Source organism: Mauremys mutica, chromosome 3 (assembly GCF_020497125.1).
Source record: "Mauremys mutica isolate MM-2020 ecotype Southern chromosome 3, ASM2049712v1, whole genome shotgun sequence".
Classification (NCBI taxonomy): Eukaryota; Metazoa; Chordata; order Testudines; family Geoemydidae; genus Mauremys; species Mauremys mutica.
Genome location: NC_059074.1, coordinates 115,052,686 through 115,072,628, shown reverse-complemented (window position 1 = coordinate 115,072,628; position 19,943 = coordinate 115,052,686). Strand labels below are relative to the sequence as shown.

At 40.1% G+C, this 19,943-nt stretch overlaps 1 protein-coding gene across 1 annotated transcript in view; it reads left to right on the top strand.

Annotated features, from left to right (window-relative positions):
* The window catches only part of SYNE1 (spectrin repeat containing nuclear envelope protein 1), a 468,360-nt gene that overhangs the window by 145,578 nt on the left and 302,839 nt on the right, over positions 1–19,943 (top strand). Inside the window, exons 15-21 of the mRNA XM_045009096.1 lie at positions 265–361; positions 3,272–3,474; positions 8,275–8,439; positions 10,261–10,413; positions 10,889–11,032; positions 12,759–12,932; positions 14,621–14,779. Of these exons, the coding sequence (XP_044865031.1) occupies positions 265–361; positions 3,272–3,474; positions 8,275–8,439; positions 10,261–10,413; positions 10,889–11,032; positions 12,759–12,932; positions 14,621–14,779 (1,095 nt within the window). The remainder of the gene's footprint in view (positions 1–264; positions 362–3,271; positions 3,475–8,274; positions 8,440–10,260; positions 10,414–10,888; positions 11,033–12,758; positions 12,933–14,620; positions 14,780–19,943) is intronic.

Here is a 19,943-nt window from a genome sequence, read left to right as displayed (position 1 = left end):
CTGATTAACAGGTTGCCTTATGAGCATGTTAAGAATATTCATCCTAAATGTACTATTGAAAAGAAAAGAAAAACCCTATGGGAGGAGACTATCCTGTCCTGTCATTGTCAAAGGGAACTCTGGATAGAACTTTGTAAATTAAGTGGGGGATGGTTTGGTGAAATTGGAGAAATCGTATCTTAATGCAATTGTAATTCAAAGGAATTGTCATTATTCCATGTGACATTTACTTTTGCCCCTTATAACCATTTTTCTCCTTTTCAGTCTGTTATTGAAAACAGTAAATTCTTTGAGCAGTATGAAGTTACATACCAGATCTTGAAAAGGGCAGCTGAGATGTATGCCAAAGCTAATGGCTCAGGTAAATACCTCTGTATCTGTCTTGCATCCGAAGAAGTGGGTATTCACCCACGAAAGCTCATGCTGCAAAACGTGTTAGTCTATAAGGTGCCACAGGATTCTTTGCTGCTTCTACAGAACCAGACTAACACGGCTACCCCTCTGATACTCTGTATCTGTTGCAATTCTGAAGGCATTTTAGTCCTGTTGATTTTAATATCCTTTTTTAATTAGTTCCTCAGAGTATATTTAGAAGCCAATTCCTTCTGTGCAATATAGTTCTACTGTAGCTGTAATTAACCACGTGGGATCTGACAAAACTAGAATCCAGTGGATTTCTGCCAGTGTGTGTTGACTGTGTGATTGTTAGAATATGCTACTGGAACATGAGGAAATCTAAGTGTTAATTGTAAAAATGTTCTTCCACTTTTGACTTGTAGAAAAAGCACCCCTGGTTGCAACTGAAGATGATTTTGATTCACAAAGTGTGAAATTCACTCCGGTGCAGAGGGCTAGCACAATGCCCATGCATGAAATAAGTCTCACATACTTTGTATTGGCCCTCTGCACTGGGGTGAATTTCACCCACTTTGAATAACTGGAAGGAGTTATGAAATGATAATATCTGAGAACTGAGTAACATAGGTCATCTGTGCTTTTTTGGGGGGTGGGGGTGGGTGGCGTAAAAAAGCAACGACCTCCTCTTAAAATATCTGGAATGGGGATTTAATGACAGTCACAACAATAATATTAATGATGCAATTTGTGCCATTTTGAACAGCCTTGTGTTGGGGCAGTTCAGAGCAGTAGCTATCCAGGGGGAAGTTGTAGAGGGAGTGTTAGCCCTTGCTAAACTCCCCAGTACACAGGGGGAAGCTGCACCATCCTGTTATCTCCAGGCTTAAGGAGTGGCCTTTTATTCCTGGTGTGCAAGCCGTGGAAGGATCTTTTGTATTACTGTGCCTCTGCACCTACGTGCAAAGCAGTCTCATCCAGTTTCATCATTAGTAGAGACAGTATTCACTGAAGTATCTTTCACAAGCTTCCCAGAATTACAAAGACTGATCAAAATGATAGGTGCAGTATACGATGACCTATGGATGGATCGGCTACGCTCTGTTCCCCCTATACAACCCCACTGGGTCCCGTGAGGTTGCATGGATGGCTCTGGAGGCATCTGGTAGGGACTGCTTTAAACACTGTCAAATAATAGTGCATCAATCTCTGGAGTGAGATGCTGCAGTTGTTAAAATGGCTTATGGATAGGGAGTGAAAAGGAATATCTTACCCACTTAAAGTGACACTGTCAACACAAATTTGTCCCCAAACTTAGATTTTTGTAAAAATACACTTTACAAAATGTAAGAGTAATATACATTATTTCATGATTTTTTTTTAAAACCCAGCGATAAGTCATTTTCCAACAAATAATATTCACCTGAGTTATTTGCAGCATAAATAGCGCAAACTAAGGACACTTAAGCTATGAATTCATTTCTTAAAGGATCTTGCATTGCAGATGCATTATCTTTTTTCCTTAAAAAGAGGGAATCAAATGCAATGGTATGGCCCAGAAGTCAAGTACACCACCGACAGAAAATTCAAAAAGTAAATGACAAAAATCCAATGTCATTAATCTGGATTTACATAGTTGTAAATGAGAGTAGATTTTCAGTTAATATTTTAATGCAAACTCCGCACTGAATCAGCCATACATACAGTTTTCTATTTCTCTTTCCTTGTTAAACATAGCCCTTCCTATATTACCTTTTTGTTACTAGATGCATACACCAAAAACATGCAGGGTATGCAACATGACTCAGTTAATGTGACATTCTTTGTATCCTTTATTTTATACAATGTATGCTTAATTTCTCAACCTTAATGTTGCAGATGACATAGAGCTTGAGGGGAGGGACGGGGGGGGGGTTGCCCATACTTTGGAGGATAAAGCTAAAATTCAGAACTGAGTTATAGAGACAATGAAATTCAACAAAGACAAAGGTGTAAGGTGCTACCCTTAGAGAAGAAAAACAAAATGCATAAATACAGACGGGGGAGCAGCACTGCTAAGAAGGATCTGGGAGTTGTGGTGGATCACAACCTCAACATGAGTCAACAATGTGATGCCGTTTCAAAAAAAGCAAATGTAGTTTTAAGTTGCATTAACGGAGGCATAGCATGCAAGTCATGGGAGGTGATAGTATTGCTCTACTTGGCACTAGTTAAGCCTCAGCTGGAGTACTGTGTTCAGTTTTGGTCACCACTGTCTAGAAAGGATGTAGAGAAACTGGAAAGGATCCAGAGGCGAGTGACAAAGATGCTCAAAGGGATGGAATGCAAGCCATGTGAGCAAAGGCTGAAAAACTAGGTATGTTTAGTTTAGAAAAGAAGAGATTAAGGGGGGGAGGGGACATGACAGCAGTCATTAGATACTTGAAAGGCTGCTACAAAAAGATGGAGAAAAATTGTCCTCTCTTGCCACAGAGGGCCGGACAAGAGGCAATGGGTTCAAACTACAGCACAGCAGATTTAAATTAAACCTCAGGAAAAACTTCCTAACTGTAAGAACAGAAGGACAATGGAAAAGACGCCTCAGGAGGTTGTGGAAGCTCCTTCACTGGAGGTTTTTCAAAAGGAGGCTGGATAGCCATCTGTCTTGAATGATTTAGACGCAACAAATCCTGCATCTTAGCAGGAGGTTAAACCCTATGATTTTATGATTCTGTGATTAGGTTGTGCATTTAATATATGTTTAAACAAACCTTCTGATGCTGAAAAGAATATAAAATATAATTACTTAACAAGAATAATAAAAGAGAGTTAATATTTTTAATAAAAGAAACACATGCTAAATACTTGGATAAATACTTCCAGCAGCTCCAAGACTTTAAGTTGGGTTTAAAAATTCAATATGCTTTCTGTGTCTTAGTGGAAGAAGCAGAGAATGTGATGAAATTCATGAATGAAACAACAGCCCAGTGGAGGAACCTGTCGGTAGAGGTGAGAAGTGTGAGGAGCATGTTAGAAGAAGTGATTGCTAACTGGGATCGATATAGCAGCAATGTGGCTAGTCTGCAGGCCTGGCTGGAAGATGCTGAAAAAATGCTGAATCAGCCTGAACATGCCAAAAAGGTAAGGAATATTAGTTACTTCATCCAACCCCTGCATATGGCTTTTATGACTATTCAGTAAAAGTTTTACAACCTACAGGAAACAAGTTTAAAAACAATATATCAGTGACCAAGTAGGGGGCTGTTTGCAGAAGACTGGAGAGAAATTGTGGCAGGTAGATGATGAGAGTTGTGGCAGATTGAGATTTATGCATGGAATAATTCCTGCCCTACTCTCTTCACTATCAGAAACCTTCACAGATGCATAGTACACTTTCTGTCTGAGCATATTTGTCTTAGGTTTGTGTGTGTGCGCATGTGTGCACTCATGTATGCATGTATAAATATGGGAAGAGAACGAGCACATTTATGATGGTATAGCATAAAGGCTTTATTTGCATGAATTTATGATGGCTGCATTGTTCACAAATGGCAAAGCCAAGAATGTGTTGTTATGAGCTGACTCAAAACAAGTGCCATATCACACTACATCATTATGTGTTCTGTATATGCCACATATTTTATAGTAAAACTGGTTTAATCCATTTTCTTCTTTGCAACAGTTTAGGAGTTTAAGTGACCTGTTTTAATAAGGTCTTCTTATACAAGCATTTATGTGCGGTAAATATAATGCTTTTACCTTTTTGTTTACCACTTAGGTGACTTCTCTGAATAATCACTCTGCCTGCAGCCAGTTTATCTACGTATATATGTAGTTGTTTGCCCAGCAAATTAAAAAATAAGGATGTTTTAAAAACTATTTTAGAAATGATTTAAATAGTTCTAAAAGTTGTTCCAACTATTGTGTGCATTTATATATTTCACCATAAGACTGTCTGTCTTGGTATCATGAGTTGTACTCTGACCTCAGAGGGGGTGAAAAATTATGACAAATGCATTTAGAAACTTCTTTAAATGACCTAAAATAGTTTTTCACACACATCAATGATAACACTACAATTTGAATGGCACAATTTTAATATCTTCGGGACTACCAATAATAAATATCTCCTATTTAAAAAAAATCAGACTTTAATCCTGACACTAGCTAAGGACAGAATCTTGCACATTGTGGGCCACAAGCCAATTTAATTGTTTTGTTTTAGAAATTCAGTACTTTGAGCTGGGGGGAAAGAAAGGAGCATTTCTCATGTTTAAACAAAATTTGTGCCTGTAAAAGTTGTCTCAGTGGTTTGGCATCTTATAACTTGTCCGGGCAACAGTAGATTAATGGGACAGTCAGATGGTCATACACATGATAAATGCACACGGGTGTCAGTGGCTTATATGTGTGGTTTATGTTTGTGGGTATATATTGTTTAAAATGAAATATTGATATATTCTTTGCATATGAACATTTAAGTCAACATCTGTGTGTCTAGTCTGTTCTACAATTTCACCTTAAAGCAGATTTTAAAAACAAAATTTGAACATGTGTGTATAATGCCACACATGTGCTACTGATATCCATGTGATGAATTGCGTTCATTATGCAGCTTTGACCAGCCCATCTGCACTCTCTCCACTCCGCTAATCTGTCTCCACAGGGACTCTTTGACTACTAGGGTTGCCAATTTTAGTTGGTCGTATTCCTGAAGTTTTCATCACATGATATGATATTTAATTAAATATTAATCTTTAATTCCTGGAGTCTCCAGGGCAATTCTGGAGGGTTGGCAATCCTGTTCCAAATCTCTCAGCAGCTTCAAATAGCCAGTTTAAATAAATAAATACATAAATACAGCACTCTGACACAGGAATATTACTCCCTTTCCCCCAAAATGTGCAGTTTCTCCCTCATATTACACTGGCTCAAGGATCAGAATTGTTCCCAATTATCAGAAGGTAACAGAATTTGCTTCTGGTCTTAGGTGTTTTCAAGATGCTATACTAGACCTTAAGAGAGTGACATGATCTATTTTAGGTCATTTAAGAGGCTTTTATAATTTATCAGTTATAACTTTCACTCTCACTGAGGTTTGTACAGTTCAACTAATGTTAACAAAGGCATCCTGGCTTCTAGATGGATAGAGGTAATTAAATAGCATCAGTAACATAAAGTAAAACTTACTGAAATATTTCTAAAATATTTGTTCTATAATGTAATGTATGTGTCACATAGAAAATCCTCGATGCTGTGGAGTGATATAAGGGCTTTATGGCACTCACATAGAATGACCTACATAACTCACTCTTAAATTCACCACTCATGAGAATTATGGTGCATCCCAAATGTAGGCCATAAAACCTTCATACCACACCATAATGCTTTCACTCTCTTTTATCTCCCTGTCTGATTACAAGTTCTATATTTGCATCATCGTTGTGTTTGCAATGCTAAAATATAAGGGTCTTCCCCGTTTTCCATTGGTTAATTGAAATACAACAGAACAAATTCATCACTGAACAAATCCATCTTTTCTGTAACTCCATCAACTACCAGGAACTTTAACTAAAGATAAATTTGGCCCAGTAATTTCAAAGTTGCACAAGGATGCTATTTACTGGGAAATATCTGTGATGCCCCTGCACCATGCTGTCAGGAGGAGCAGGGTTTGTCACCTGCTGAGACCTGCCTTCCAACCTAGTGGATTCCTGAGGACCTGCAGATGGCCTCAGCCATTCACAGGGAAACCCCACACCCTTTCAACCCCAGTAGTCCCTCTCAGATCCCCCCCAGCACAGCTCCATTGGAGCCGTGCTCCCAGGGTCTCTCCCCTGGCAGCTTCATTCAAGGTCCCAATAGGGATTGGGGGGGGGGGAATCCAAAAATAGTATAGCCTGAGACTGTATTCATTTTTTTAAGTCTTCCTTTGGGTCAGGGAGTGCCTCTCCCCCCAGCCTGCTCCCCAGCCTGCCCTGACTCTGCTTCCTCCTTCATGCTGACGGGTCTATGCAGAGAAACTTCTGCAGGGTCTGGGGTGGGAAATGGTGCCTCAGAGGTATCCAAGCCCTGCTTCCCATTGCTGGAGAGGAGATTCACACCTGGAATGAAGAAGATCTGCCTCTGCAGAGTAATTCATTCTACCATCTCATTTCTTCTTTGACCTCTTTGCTAAGTCTGCCAACAAGAGAACTGGTCAGTGCCTGCTCTGAAGGGGTTATTTTATTGTGAACAATAGGAACAGGACTGCTGTTTTTGTTTTCCTTCTAGCATACCTGGCATCTGTACAGCAGTTGAAAAAACAACAAGGAAATGTTTATATAATATATCTGGGATGCTGTTGGGTATTTCCTGACAAATCAGTATTGTTATCTTGGGCACCAGGAGAAAGCAACACTATTCTCAAACTCAAAGATGATGGAAGGTGACACCCAGTGTACTCTGAGATGATGAAGCTTATTCACTAATATGTCTGTGTACATAGTAAAAGTGCTCTTTACTCATCTCTTCTTTAGGGATTTAAATAACGTGTTGAATTATCTGTCGAACACATTTAAGCAATATGCCTCCATTTGACATTTTCTTTGTAGCTATATGGGAGGTGTTTTAAATATGGATAAGTTATGACATCTGCATCAATTATTGTGTTGTCACAAGACTTTCTGAAACCTTGAGATTGCGCTTCTTGGTACAGCCATGAGCAAGAGGCAATGTGTAAACAGCACCATCCCCGGAGCAGCGCTGGGAAGAATTGTACTTCAGACAGCCGTTTGAAGCACAGCTCCTCCCTGGATCCCCCTTGCTCCTAGAGCAGAGAAAAAAGGAAAAGGAAGGTGGGGAGTCATTTGTTGGGGACCTCTCACAGCAGAAAATTAACACAAACACATACACATGCACACTCCCTTTCTCTCTCTCTCTCACACACACACATCTCACATACACACCTCTCTCTCTCTCACACACACACACAGACCAGGGGCGTCTCTAGGCATTTTGCCGCTCCAAGCAGGGCAGGCAGGCTGCCTTCGGCGGCTTGCCTGCTGGAGGTCCCTGGTCCCGCGGATTTGGTGGCACACCTGCGGGAGGTCCGCCAAAACTGCGGGATCAGCGGACCCTCTGCAGGCATGCCGCCGAAGGCAACCTGCCTGCCACCCTCACGGCGACCGGCAGAGCGCCCCCTGTGGCTTGCCGCCCCAGGCACGCGCTTGGCGTGCTGGTGCCTGGAGCTGCCCCTGCACAGACATACACACACCTCCCCAACCCCCAGGCTCAGCTGTGTAGCCTAGAATACTAGAGTGGGACATAACCAAGGCTCCATCCATTCTCTTCTCCCTCCCCACTCACCTGCTGTGAGGTAAGAGTAAGCAGCCATGAAGCACTTGTTTTCCCCTCTGCTCTGAGGCCCACAGTTACCTGCCCTGGGTTTACAAGGGGGATTCTTCCTACTGTGCTGGCAGGAAGTCCAAGTTGCAATTCAGCCCATAGTGAATTAGTAGTTCATTGGCTTCAAATGAACAAAAGTAATCTTCAAGTGTGTAGAAATTAAACAGAAATTAGATGAAGCAGTGACAATATTATTAATTAAGACTCAGATCCTTTTATCTTACTCAGGAGAGTAGTCCCATTGACTTCAGTAGTGCTACCTACTTGATTAAATTGAGAAGGTATTGATTGTTTATATCCATATTATAGATATAGATATATAATATAGAGTCCCCTCCATTAACACAGCAGGTTATCTTGATAGTTCTATTTTAAAATATTAGTTTGGAACATAAGAATTTACCAGAGTACCCAATGTTGGATGCTTCAGAGGATAATGTGCCTTGTAGGGAAAAGGTTTATCCATGTCCTTAGTTGGTGATTAGGTTTATATTTTATTGTGTAACATACTGACTTTTGCAAAATGTTTAGCAATGTTGCTTATATTGTGTTTAGGAATTTTTCCGACATTTACCTCATTGGATCCAGCAGCACACAGCCATGAATGATGCTGGTAACTTTCTTATTGAAACTTGTGATGAGACTATTTCCAGAGATCTTAAACAACAGCTGCTGCTACTAAATGGAAGATGGAGAGAGTTGTTTATGAAAGTTAAGCAAGTATGTGTTGTTATGGTTGTATTTAAATAATTATTTTACCATTGCAGTGCAGCAAGGCTGCCTAAGGTTTGCACCACTAAAGCCTGCATCGACAATTTACCAGGAGTCCAGGGGCCATGTCTAATGTAAATGTATATAATATGAAAATTGTAAATCAATACATGCCACCAGAATAGTTGGTTGCATTTGTACCTTTTTAGAAAGATGGCTAGAGATGGTTTGTTCAAGTTCATCAGCAAACATACTTTGTAGCTTATCTCTGTAATATTTGACCTTGACTTTTAAAAAAATGCACATTCTCTATAGTTGAGAAATTAAAATGATTTTCAAAAAATAGCCATTGTTTGTGTAAGTGGATGCATCTAATGCTCTTTAATGGGAGCTGCACCTACTTATCATAGGGCTAAAGCCAATCAGCAGTAAAGGCAGCACACATTAATCAACCAATCCCATTCCAAAGCTATGATGACATCATTGTTGTCTTGTGCTCTACAAGGCACAGAGAACAAAAAACTTTGCTTCAGGAAAGAGACTCACCTGGCTGGAAAATAAATGTTATTTTAAGAAGTTATTCAAAACGGCATGAGGGAAGATGTGAGATATAACTTGTACTAAAGTATTTGACAGCTTTATATATACATTTAAAGACATCTGCACTGAAGTAATCATATGGCTAATTAATTTTTTTTATTTAATTACTTTTGACTACTCACCTGAGGCCAAATCCTGTTCTCCTTACTCTCATGCGTATTCCCATTGCTGTCAATATATCACATAAGTAAAGTGGTCAGCATTTGGCTCTTATTTTTTTAAACCTTTCAAACTGTTGCTTGTACCATAGTCACAGCTTTATTATTTGCTAGTGATGGGCAAATACCCAGAGTTTGCAAACACTAATACCCAGAGTTTGAATGCTCCCCTTACTCCTATTCCCATCCCTCTCCATGACCTTCTCGCAATTCTCCCACTCAATTCTTTCCAGTATATTTTGTGCCCTCTAACAGTTCCTCAGTTCTTCCTTCACCTCAGCCCTCAACTAATTCCCTGACCTCTCTCTCCTCAGTCCTCCCAGCCTCCCCCAGTTTTGTTTGGCTACCTCTCTCCCTGCTGAGCTGCAGATGCTGATGCGTTTATATTTCCTGATGTTAATAGCTTCACAGTCAAATGCTGTCAACAATGCAGAGAATGTGAATGGACTGGCACCAGGACCTTAGTGGAGAGGCTGCCATATTTGCTGTATCATTAAAACCAGATCCCCAAAGACACTGTTAGAGGGTTGCAGTGACTGAGAATATTAGGAGACTATTCACATTTTACCCACTGAACCGATAAACTAGGAAATCACAGTTTGGGAGAAAGTAGATGCTCAGGTGTGATGTGTCCCTGTCTAGGGCCAAAACCGAGTAAAGGGTAAAATACGAAGCCTCAAAAGGAAGGCTACTAGTAGGTCAGGAGTAGTGAGTTGGGGAGTTGGGTCCACTTCAGAAACTGGAAAGAGAAAGGAGTTCTCAAAGTGATCCAAACTTTACAATATGTTTGGGTTTTCTTTCATGGATGGAATTGAAGTGAGGGCCATTTGGGGGGTTGGAAACAAGTTTTCCCATTTCTGAAAAGAACTATGTGCTTCATTAATCAATCATTTTTTTTTAAAAAAACAACCAGCCAGTGACTTGCTGGACCCTTAGCTTAAAAGATCACGAGCAAATCACACTGAATAAAAAGAAAAATTAAACAGTTACTCCCAAGAACGCATTAATTTCCTTAAGCAGCAGCATTGCATATTTTGACATGTTCTCTGTTTTTATTTTCCATTTTTCATAGTATGCTCGGGCAGATGAATTTGACAGAATGAGGAAGGAATACTTGGATGGTGTTGCCGCATTGTCTACCTTTGCTGATTGCACTAATGGAAAATTTTCTGTGCCTGTTGAAGTGTCCTTTCTAAATGTCAAGATGTTTGTCCAAGATTTGGAGGTGAGTTTCTTCCTTCTGTCTATCTGTCTCTCTCTCTCTCTCTCTCTCTCTTTTTTTTTTCTTCCCAGAAGAGAGAATTATTTAACTATTTAATTTTATAAAAGGATCAGAAGGTTATTTATTTACATAGCCATTATCAGCACTTTTATGCTACAATGGTGCATTTTGTGTTTTAGGTAATCTAAAAGATTGCATTCTATGAGTGACGTTTCAGGAACACATTTCTAATGCAACAAGCAGGGGTGTCGCTAGATTTTCAGCTGAATGCTGAACTTTAATACAGAGCTTTGCAGATGAACTCCTCCGCTTAGTATATATCAAATACATTCTGGACCTGGTCCAACATGCACTGAAGCCAATGGAAAAAATCCCATTGATGTTAATGGGAGTTGGATCTATTGCCTACAGCTATTGTGAGAACAAGCTGATGTGCCACATGAATTCATAACAGTACCTGTTAAAATATTTGTTGCAGGATATTAAACAGAAGGTGCCTGTGATGGAAGCTCAGTACAAGATAATTACAAGGACAGCACAGCTTGTTACAAAGGAAGTTCCCCAAGAAGAAGTCAATGAAATGCTTACAACTATGACAGGGATCAAAGCACAGCTAAGCAAGGTCCTGGAATATCTTTTCTGCTGTGCAGTGTGTTTACTGTTGGCCTAATAATTAAAGATGAGCCCAAACAGGAACCATGTAGCCAAGTGTCACACCAACCCCAAGCTCAGGGGACTCAGTAAAATGGGACCCATATCTGAACCAGGCCTAGTGCTGGTTGCTTATGATTTGTTTCACACAATGAGTTTTTATAAAGCCAAACCTACACTCTGGTTTGGACCCCTTTTTATTTCCAATGGACACGAGCTAAAACCTAAACTATTTATGCTAAACATCTCTTCTCCCGCTCCAGACCTTAGGGGGTTAGATAAAATGGGAGCCATATCTGAGTCCCCCACCCCGGTTTGAGGTTTTTTTTTTCATAATTGAAACCACCCCAGTTTTGTCCATCTGATTCTGTACTAAAGTGACATTTATGAGCGGTCTTTGAAAAATATGCTTTCACATGGGCAATTTACTTAAAAAGAAAACTTATGTTAGAATTGTTGATATTTTCAAAAATAGCTGGGTGGGGTTTGTTTGTTTTTTGGTATAACTGAAGTATTGCAGGTAATGCATAAACTTGGAAAAAATCATTGAAGTTTATAATTATATTATAATGTTTCAGGTGTATGCATTTAGACTGAGTGCTAGCTCCCATACCAGGATATCAGTACATATATATGATAGACCAGTGCACACTTTTCATATGCAAGTTTCTCTCCACACCAAATGCTGTGCATTAGTCAGACCTGTCCTTACAGTCAGAGTGTTGTAAGCAGCTTCTTCCTGAAGTCATTAACACTCCTCCTGAGTTGAATAGATGGTTTTATTATATATGAGATACTCTCTTACCCGTATCATCTCATGGAGCTTAAGCCTGAGCATGGAACCTTAGCTTGTGTCACTACCATTGCACTACTTCTAAACTGACAGGCTGTCCCCAAAAGCACACCCACACTTCTATAGTGAAAGGGTGAGTGTTTTTGTCCAACTCAAACTGGCCGAGAGCCCCACCCCGATTGCTCTACTGTTGGGAAATACAGAGAAATATATAGGTGTAAAAATCCAAACAAAACACACACACACACATCATACATCCCACACCCCCTCCCCCCTTTGTCAATATTGTCTTCTTAACCAATACAGTACTTCAAACTCACCTCAATAAAGGGGATGGAGTAGTGAAAGACAGAAGCTGAGTGGGAAGTAGTGATGGAGAACTGAAGAGGTACAGCGGGGAGAGATAGATGATCTTGCAAATCATATATATGCAACACTCCTGTGTAAGGGATGCAGGATTGGGCCAGAGACAATGTAGAGAATGAGAGAAAGAGAAGCAAAAGAAATGGAGAAAGGAAGGGGTATGTAGAAAAAATGAGAGTGGAAGGATGGGATGGAAGAGAGAAGGAGGGAGGTGGAAGGGGAGAAAAAGAAATGCAGGAGAGAGACCATGAGGTAGAAGGTAGCAAATAATGTAACCGAGAATAAAAGAAGAGATCTCCACACAAAAGTTCAGATGATATCTAGTGCACATATATTAAAATAACTATGGGTGGAATATAGTAGCAAGAAGATATTACCAGATCCTGAAGTACTTGATATTAATGGTAAATATCAGGTCCATTTACCTTTAAAAGAGGGAGGGGGCTTACGTAAAGTAGTGTACATGGAAAAGTTATTTATTGTTGATTGCATTTCAGTAACTTTCTGTTGTAATGAGATTTGTTCTTTATGTTGCCAAAAGACTAAGGAGCGTTGCCCTGTCCTGCTCTATGAAGCTCAGCAGCTGCTGTCTCCTCTGGAAGAATTAGAAAAGCAAATTACATATTTTTATGAGTCTCTTGAGAAAGTCAATGAAATAATTTCTGCGTTAGATTCTGAAGTGCAACCTGCAGCTGTTTTTAAACAAAACCACCAGGTAAGTTTAAAAAAAACACCCAAAACCCTATCTGGAAAATATGAGACTCCCTGTGAGTATTTATGCAACACATTAGATTGCTAGGACTCTGGATTGCAGCAGCAAGAATTGAGGAGCAATTCTTAATTGAGTGGCACTTTCTTAATCTTCATTTAATAATATTTAAACACTTCCTTTGGGATACAGATGCCAGCTCTACAATTCACCTCTGCCCACCAACTTTCCCACAAACTCACATAAATTGAAAGTGGATTTCTCTGTTTCATCTCTCACTGAAGTCAGTGGGAGACTTTCCTTTGATTTCAATGGAAACTACATCAGGCCCCTATACAACTGCACACAGCATCAGTGAACATTGAGATTTCCTTGAGAATGCTTAGGAACTCTCATTAATTTTCATGGACATTGGTGGGCTTCCCATGTGTTTGACAAGAGTTTTCTTTGAAGTCATTGGAGGTGGGGGAGATATAATGTAATGGAGCCTTAAATTTCCACCTGTCCTGCAGGAAGAAATGCAGGAACTGTGTTAGACAATGAAAGAACATATTTGATCTAGAAGAAAATATCTCAGATTGGCTTCTTGCATCTGGAATGTAAGGCTGGAATATTAAAGGGCTGTTTAGAGTCAAGTACAGGGAGATTATATTGCTAGCAAAATAATGGACTTAGTACAGTATATGAAAGAACAGTGAGAAATCGTGTTCTAATTGCAGTGACTATGGAGATGTGAGCCACACTTCAGTCAGGGAGGGCCTGTGCTCCACCAGTGATTTGAAGCTATGTCTTTGTTTTTTGAAGAATAATAATATTGGGCTGCTGAGCTTGACTGTGCATGTGAGCCAGTCCAGCCTTGATCTAAACTCCCTCACTGTTCTGAACAATCCTGTCCTGTCTGAGCATAGACACCAAATGAAACAGGTGTCAGAGCTGCAGAATGAGGAGAGTGCATTATCATGAAGTCTCCAGCTTTTAGATTACCATAGCCCAGACATCATACTTTAAGTAAATGGCTTATTTCTGCTAAAAGGATTTACCAACCATGGAACTGAGAGCTGTGACAATCTGCCAGATTATACAGAAGCTGCTGATTTCTGATGAGTAAATCATGGAATAGATAGTTCATTAAACAGTAAAGGGTCACAGTGTGCTTTCCTCTCATGAGAATTAATGAGATTTTTTTTCTTATTTGTGTAGTTGTAGTTACTGATTCTCTTGTCTAATGATTTGTTGTGGTCATTTAAATTCCAATAATGGGATTGATAGATGGCAAAGACCATATGTGTAAGCATTTTAGCAAGCTAGGGAGTGTTGTCACTCTTTTATCTACTCACTGAATAAATGAAGACATCTGTTTTGCAATCGATACTGTGGGTACAGATATTAATAATATCCAAATCAAGAGTAATGACAGAATCACAAAGCCAGAAAAGACCCTTGCATTTTGTAAAACTACCCATATGGATCCTATCCTGCAAGCTATGACTGAATTCCTGTGGATGGGGCTGAGCACCCCTGGAAAAAGTTTGCAGGATCTATATTATTCTCTCTCATGTCTTGTTTAAATTGTTCTTGATGGAGCCTGATCATGTCCATTTTCTTATTGTCACAAATGCCCCTCTAGGTTTTTTTTCCTGAACTTTTCCTTCCTTTGTTTCTGGCCAGAACAGAATTGTGTTTCTTTCTTTCAGGATTTGGTAGCATACCAAGAAAACTGCAAGAAAGCTCTGTCCCTGATTGAGAGAAACAGTCAGGGCATTCTGAAGTTTGTGGCTTCGAGTAAGGTGTTACAACATTTTGATCCATTGATGCTTCAGAAGAAGGTCACAGAGATCCAGGTCGCTTTTCAGGTAGTTTTGCTGCTTCTTAGTATATTTTTGAGAATCTCTTAGAGTATGTCTATACAGCAAAGAAAACCTGCGGCTGGACTTTGCCAGCTGACTCAGACTCGTGGAGCTCGGGCTGCGGGGGTGTTTAATTGCTTTGTAGACTTCTGGGTTTGGGCTGGAACCCGAGCTCTGGAACCCTCCAACCTCACAGGGTACTAGAGCCCAGGCTGCAGCCCGAGCCCAGACGTCTACATAGCAGTGAAACAACACTGCAGCCTGAGCTCTGGGAGCCCGAGTCAACTGACATGGGCCAGCCACAGGGGTCTAGTTGCTGTGTAGACATACATACCCTTAGTATGCACTTGTTGTTACTGTGTTCTCTTTGCTTTCTATCAGTCTTCAGCTGTTGCCACAGGGAGCACAAAGATGTTTCCTTTGTTTTTCTCTTCTCCTGACATCCACATACTCTTTAAACCAAATATGGGGCTTATGTGTATTATAAAACTTGCACTGACGTAACTAAAATACTTTAAAATCTAATATACTTTTAATACTTTAATACAATATACTTATACACAGCCATGGATGCTCATTCTCACTGAAATCTTTCTCTTACTCCCATCTGTACCAACAGTGCCATGATACAGTGGGATAATTCACCTTTTTTAGAATTTGAAGTTGCAGCAGAAATAAAGACTAGATCAGTGGGAGCGGAGGAGATCATTCACAAAGCTCTGTGAATTGAGACTCTCAGGTTTTTCATGGTGTCCTGCGTTCAGGAAGCTTGGGGTCTGCTTCTCCATGTAATGACCTAGAGGTCAGAAGTCCTCTGCACCCCTCTGATAACCTGAGATCAACAGAGAAATCCCACAGATTTCAGGCCATCTGTTCACAGGGTTTGAAGATCCACACAGAGGGACTGCCCTTCTGTGTTACTGTCCAGACCTCTCTATCAACATGTGTTATCAGGGCTCTCATTGGCAACCATCTGTTCATGCACCCCACCCCACTCAAAGAATAGAGCATGGCGATTTTTGCAAAATTCAGTGTTGCTGGGTTTGTTTTTCCACTGGAAATAAATCACAGTTACAGTTGGTTTATATAGTACTCCACATTTAGTGCCCAAATCTGTCTCACTTACTCACTTGAAGTAGTATTTTACTCTGTGAATAGTTTCAATGATATTTTCTGGACTATTTGAGTAGTAAAGTACTTATATAACTTTAGTAAGTGTAACAAAGTCTGGCACATAATTATCCAGTATGGTTTAGAGTCAGATTTTCCAAATGTTGGTTTCAAGGACACTCCTTTTAATGTACTATTCAATATAAGGGTGGCATAATTGGACTCTTAATTACTCTATGAAATGTAATGTTTTGAATTTTAAGCTACACTGAAGTGCTGATTGTTTAAATCAGGGGTTCTTAAACTGGGGGTTGGGACCCTTCAGGGGGTTGCGAGCTTATTACATGGGGCTCACAAGCTGTCAGCCTCCACCCCAAACCCTGCTTTGCCACCAGCATTTATAATGGTGTTAAATATTTTAAAAAGTGGTTTTAATTTATAAGGGGAGTCACACTCAGAGGCTTGCTATGTGAAAAGGGGTCACCAGTACAAAGTTTGAGAACCACTGCTGTCATTGAGTGTTTCTGAACATCTGGATTCTCAGTGAAGATCTGTAGATATCATTATATGGCTTATCATTAAAAAAGTGCTTTCTTGGGTTATATTTATGGGTTACAAAGGCAGGTTCAGCTGATGGTGCTTGATAAGTAGCTCATGTTATACAGTATTCCAGCCTTATAATAGTGGGTAATTAGTTTTATCTCAGTTTACATTTGAAGAAGACCTACCTCACGGGGCAGAGCCAGCCTTAGTATATTTGTGGACCTGGGGATTATTATTTTTCAATGAATGGAACCAGTTCCTATACGAACATACTACTGTGCACAGAGTCAGCCTGGGAGTTTTGGGGAGATTGAGAAAGATGATTATTTGAGGCACCCCAAAAGAATGGTTCAGTGTTAGGGCATTAGTGTAGGCTTTGGGGGACCCAGGTTCAAGACTCTGTTCCATCAGAGACTTCCTGTGTGACCTTAAGTAAGTCACTTAGCCTCTTGTGCCTCAGTTCCACATCTGCAAAACAAGCATAATAATACTTCCTACCTCACAGGATGTTGCGAAGATAAATACGGTAAAGAGGATGTGGCACTTTGTTATGTAGGAGTTAGGTATTATAATTAACTGACATATTTTTTATAACAGAGGTTTTCAAACTGGTGCATGGAGAGATGTTCAGGGGTGGGCATGATGCACGAAGCATTTTTTACTTTTTAAAAATTGGTATTACTGAGGCCCTACTTAATTCATAATATTGCAGAAATTGAAGATCCCTCAACATTAGCCTTCCGCCACAGTTTTGTCAGCCAGGTGCCTCCAGCCATCTGGGGCCAGCAGTGGGAACCCTGGCCATCAACCGCCATGGGCTAAGGCTCCCATTGTCAGCCCCACATATGGCAGAACTCCCGCTGTCAGCCACCCGGCTGACAAATTTGCGGTGGAGTCTTAATATTGTGGGATCTGCAATTTCCACAATATCGCAAATTAAGTATGGCCTTAAGTAGGAGTAAACATTTTGCAACTGATTTAATCAGATGGACTTTTTTGGACACTACAAGGCTGCTGATGCAGTACACAGGAAAATGTTGCCATGTATTTAATTATATGCCAATGATCGTTTCTATAGCAATAATTACACTGAACTGGAAGGCAGGAAAGGTATCGTATCCTGTCATTACAGCAAGCAGTTATGCCATGCTTATTCCACTGGTGAAAAAGGGATTGGTAGTTATTGCCAAAGGATGGTAGTGTTCCGAAACGAAAGGCAGAAACTGAAATGGCTAAAGTCGTTACAGACAAAAAAATCTGCAAAAACAAGAAAATATGATTAAGCATATTTGCATTTTGGTTTCACTTCCATTGCCGTTAGCAGAGAAGTCAGGCCTCAGTGTGTAGTGTGTGCAGTAACTTTAGCAAACAATAGCCTGGAGCCAACAAAATTAAGATGCCATTTAGAAAGAAAACATGGAATCTGGTACGAAAGAACAGATTTTTTCGAACGAAAGTACAAGAAATTAACCAACAAAAAACCACAGTGAAAAATGTGGTATCCACCCCTGCAAGTGATTTAAAGGCATCGTATCCAGTTGCATACCACTGGATACCACTGGATACGTATCCAGTTGCATACCATAACATTGCCAAGAATAAAAAGCCTTACACAATTAGGGAAAAAACTGATTCTCCCAGCAGCAATTGACGTTGGCAGGACTAGGCTTGGTGACAGTGTGGCAGAGAAGTTAAAAATGGTCCTGCAGTCAGACAACACAGTCAGATGCCAAATCTTTGACATGTCAGAAAATATGGCACAGCTGATCTCTCGATTGCAAACCAGTTTATTTGAAATCCAGTTGGATGAAGCAATGCATACATCAAAAGCTCATTTAATTGCTTACGTTTGGTACTGTCACAAAAGATCAATATTGGGAGTTTTTTTTGTTCTGGAAGCCAATTAAGATTCATGCAACTGGATCTGAACTGTTTAACATTTTAAATGACTGTCTAACTTCTCACGAGTTGAAGTGGGATGCCTGCATTGAAATCTGCACGGATAGAGCCCCTTCTGATTCTGAAGGTAGGGCAGGCTTAAAGGCCTAAGTGTTTGAAATCGTGCCTCATATGTTGTGGACTCATTGTGTGATACACTGCAAAGCCCCTGAAAGTCGAAAAATGGATCACCTACTTACAGTTCTGCTGTTAAAATCGTGAACTTTATCAAGACGCAGCCCACAAAGGTACTTCTCTTTGCAATGCTTTTTGCAGAAATGGGAGAGGAGCATGATGCTTTGTTGCTTCACATGGAAGTCAGTTGGCTATCAGTGGGAAAGTGTTGCAACATGTTTATGAACTGAGAAATGAAATTTGACTTTTTCTGGTGGATTTTAATTTCACCAGTGTGGAGACACTGTGTGATCCCTGCTGGCTTGTGCTTTTGGCTTACCTTGCCGATATTTTTGACAAAACGAATTCTTTTTGCATTGTCTTTTTGAAAGGAGCAGAAAGTACTATTTTTTACTGCACAACAAAATACCGGCATTCAAGAGAAAACTAGATCTCTGGAAAACAAAAATCAAAACTGGTTTAAGCATTCCAGTTCTGTTGTTAACTGATGTTATCGACAAAACAGAACTATTCAGTGTTGTGGAGCCAACTGAGAATCACTTGACTTCTCTCAGAGCCAGTTTGGGTAAATATTTTCCCAAAGGAAACACACCGCTGAATGACTGGATTATCCAACCTTTTGTAGCTGAGGCAGTGACCTTGTCCCATCTCTCAAATGACATTCAGGACAAGCTGTCCTGACATTCAGGACAGGGTGATAGCACCCTGGACGTTCAATTTAAAAAAAAGTCTTTGGGGGGGTTTTTGGTTGAAAGTTGGCTCATAATATCCTGCTTTGTCAAAGTGTGTAATCAAAGCTCTTTTATCATTTGGTTTATCTTATTTGTATGAAGTCAGATTCTCTGTGTTGGCTGTGCTAAAGACAAAGTACCATCTGAGACTGGAAGTGGAGGACAACCTCAGAATGTCAGTTTCAAAAAAAAAAAATCCTTACAAATTGATAAACTGTCAACAGAGAAACAGGCACACCCTTCACATTAAAGTATCGGTGTATTTGTAATTTAATTAAAGTTGTGTTAAGGTCTCTGTTAGGTTTATGAATAGGCTATCAAGCATACTTTTGCATGTGTCTGTTTTTTTCTGGGTTGGGGGAGGACACAACCAAAAATTGTAATTCAAAGGGGAGGTCTCTGCTCCAAATGTTTGAAAACCACTGTTCTTTAAAGTGTCTCTGGTGAGCAGGGGTTGTTGCCATTGTTGGAATCTTCAGGCTTCTTGCTGCAAGAGAAGTGCAGCTAGGTAAGCTATAGAAAAGTTTTTTTGATTGTTGGTTTTCTGTGGGGGCTTATTGCTCCGAGCCCTTTGCGGGTTTTTTATGCATCTTGGTGAATAAGAGAACTTGTGTATTTGAACTCTAGAAACTTTAGCTAACACAAACACAATATATTCTCCATTCTCTTCTTCCCATCAGTAAGTATTGTTCCTCTCATTTTGCAGATTAGGA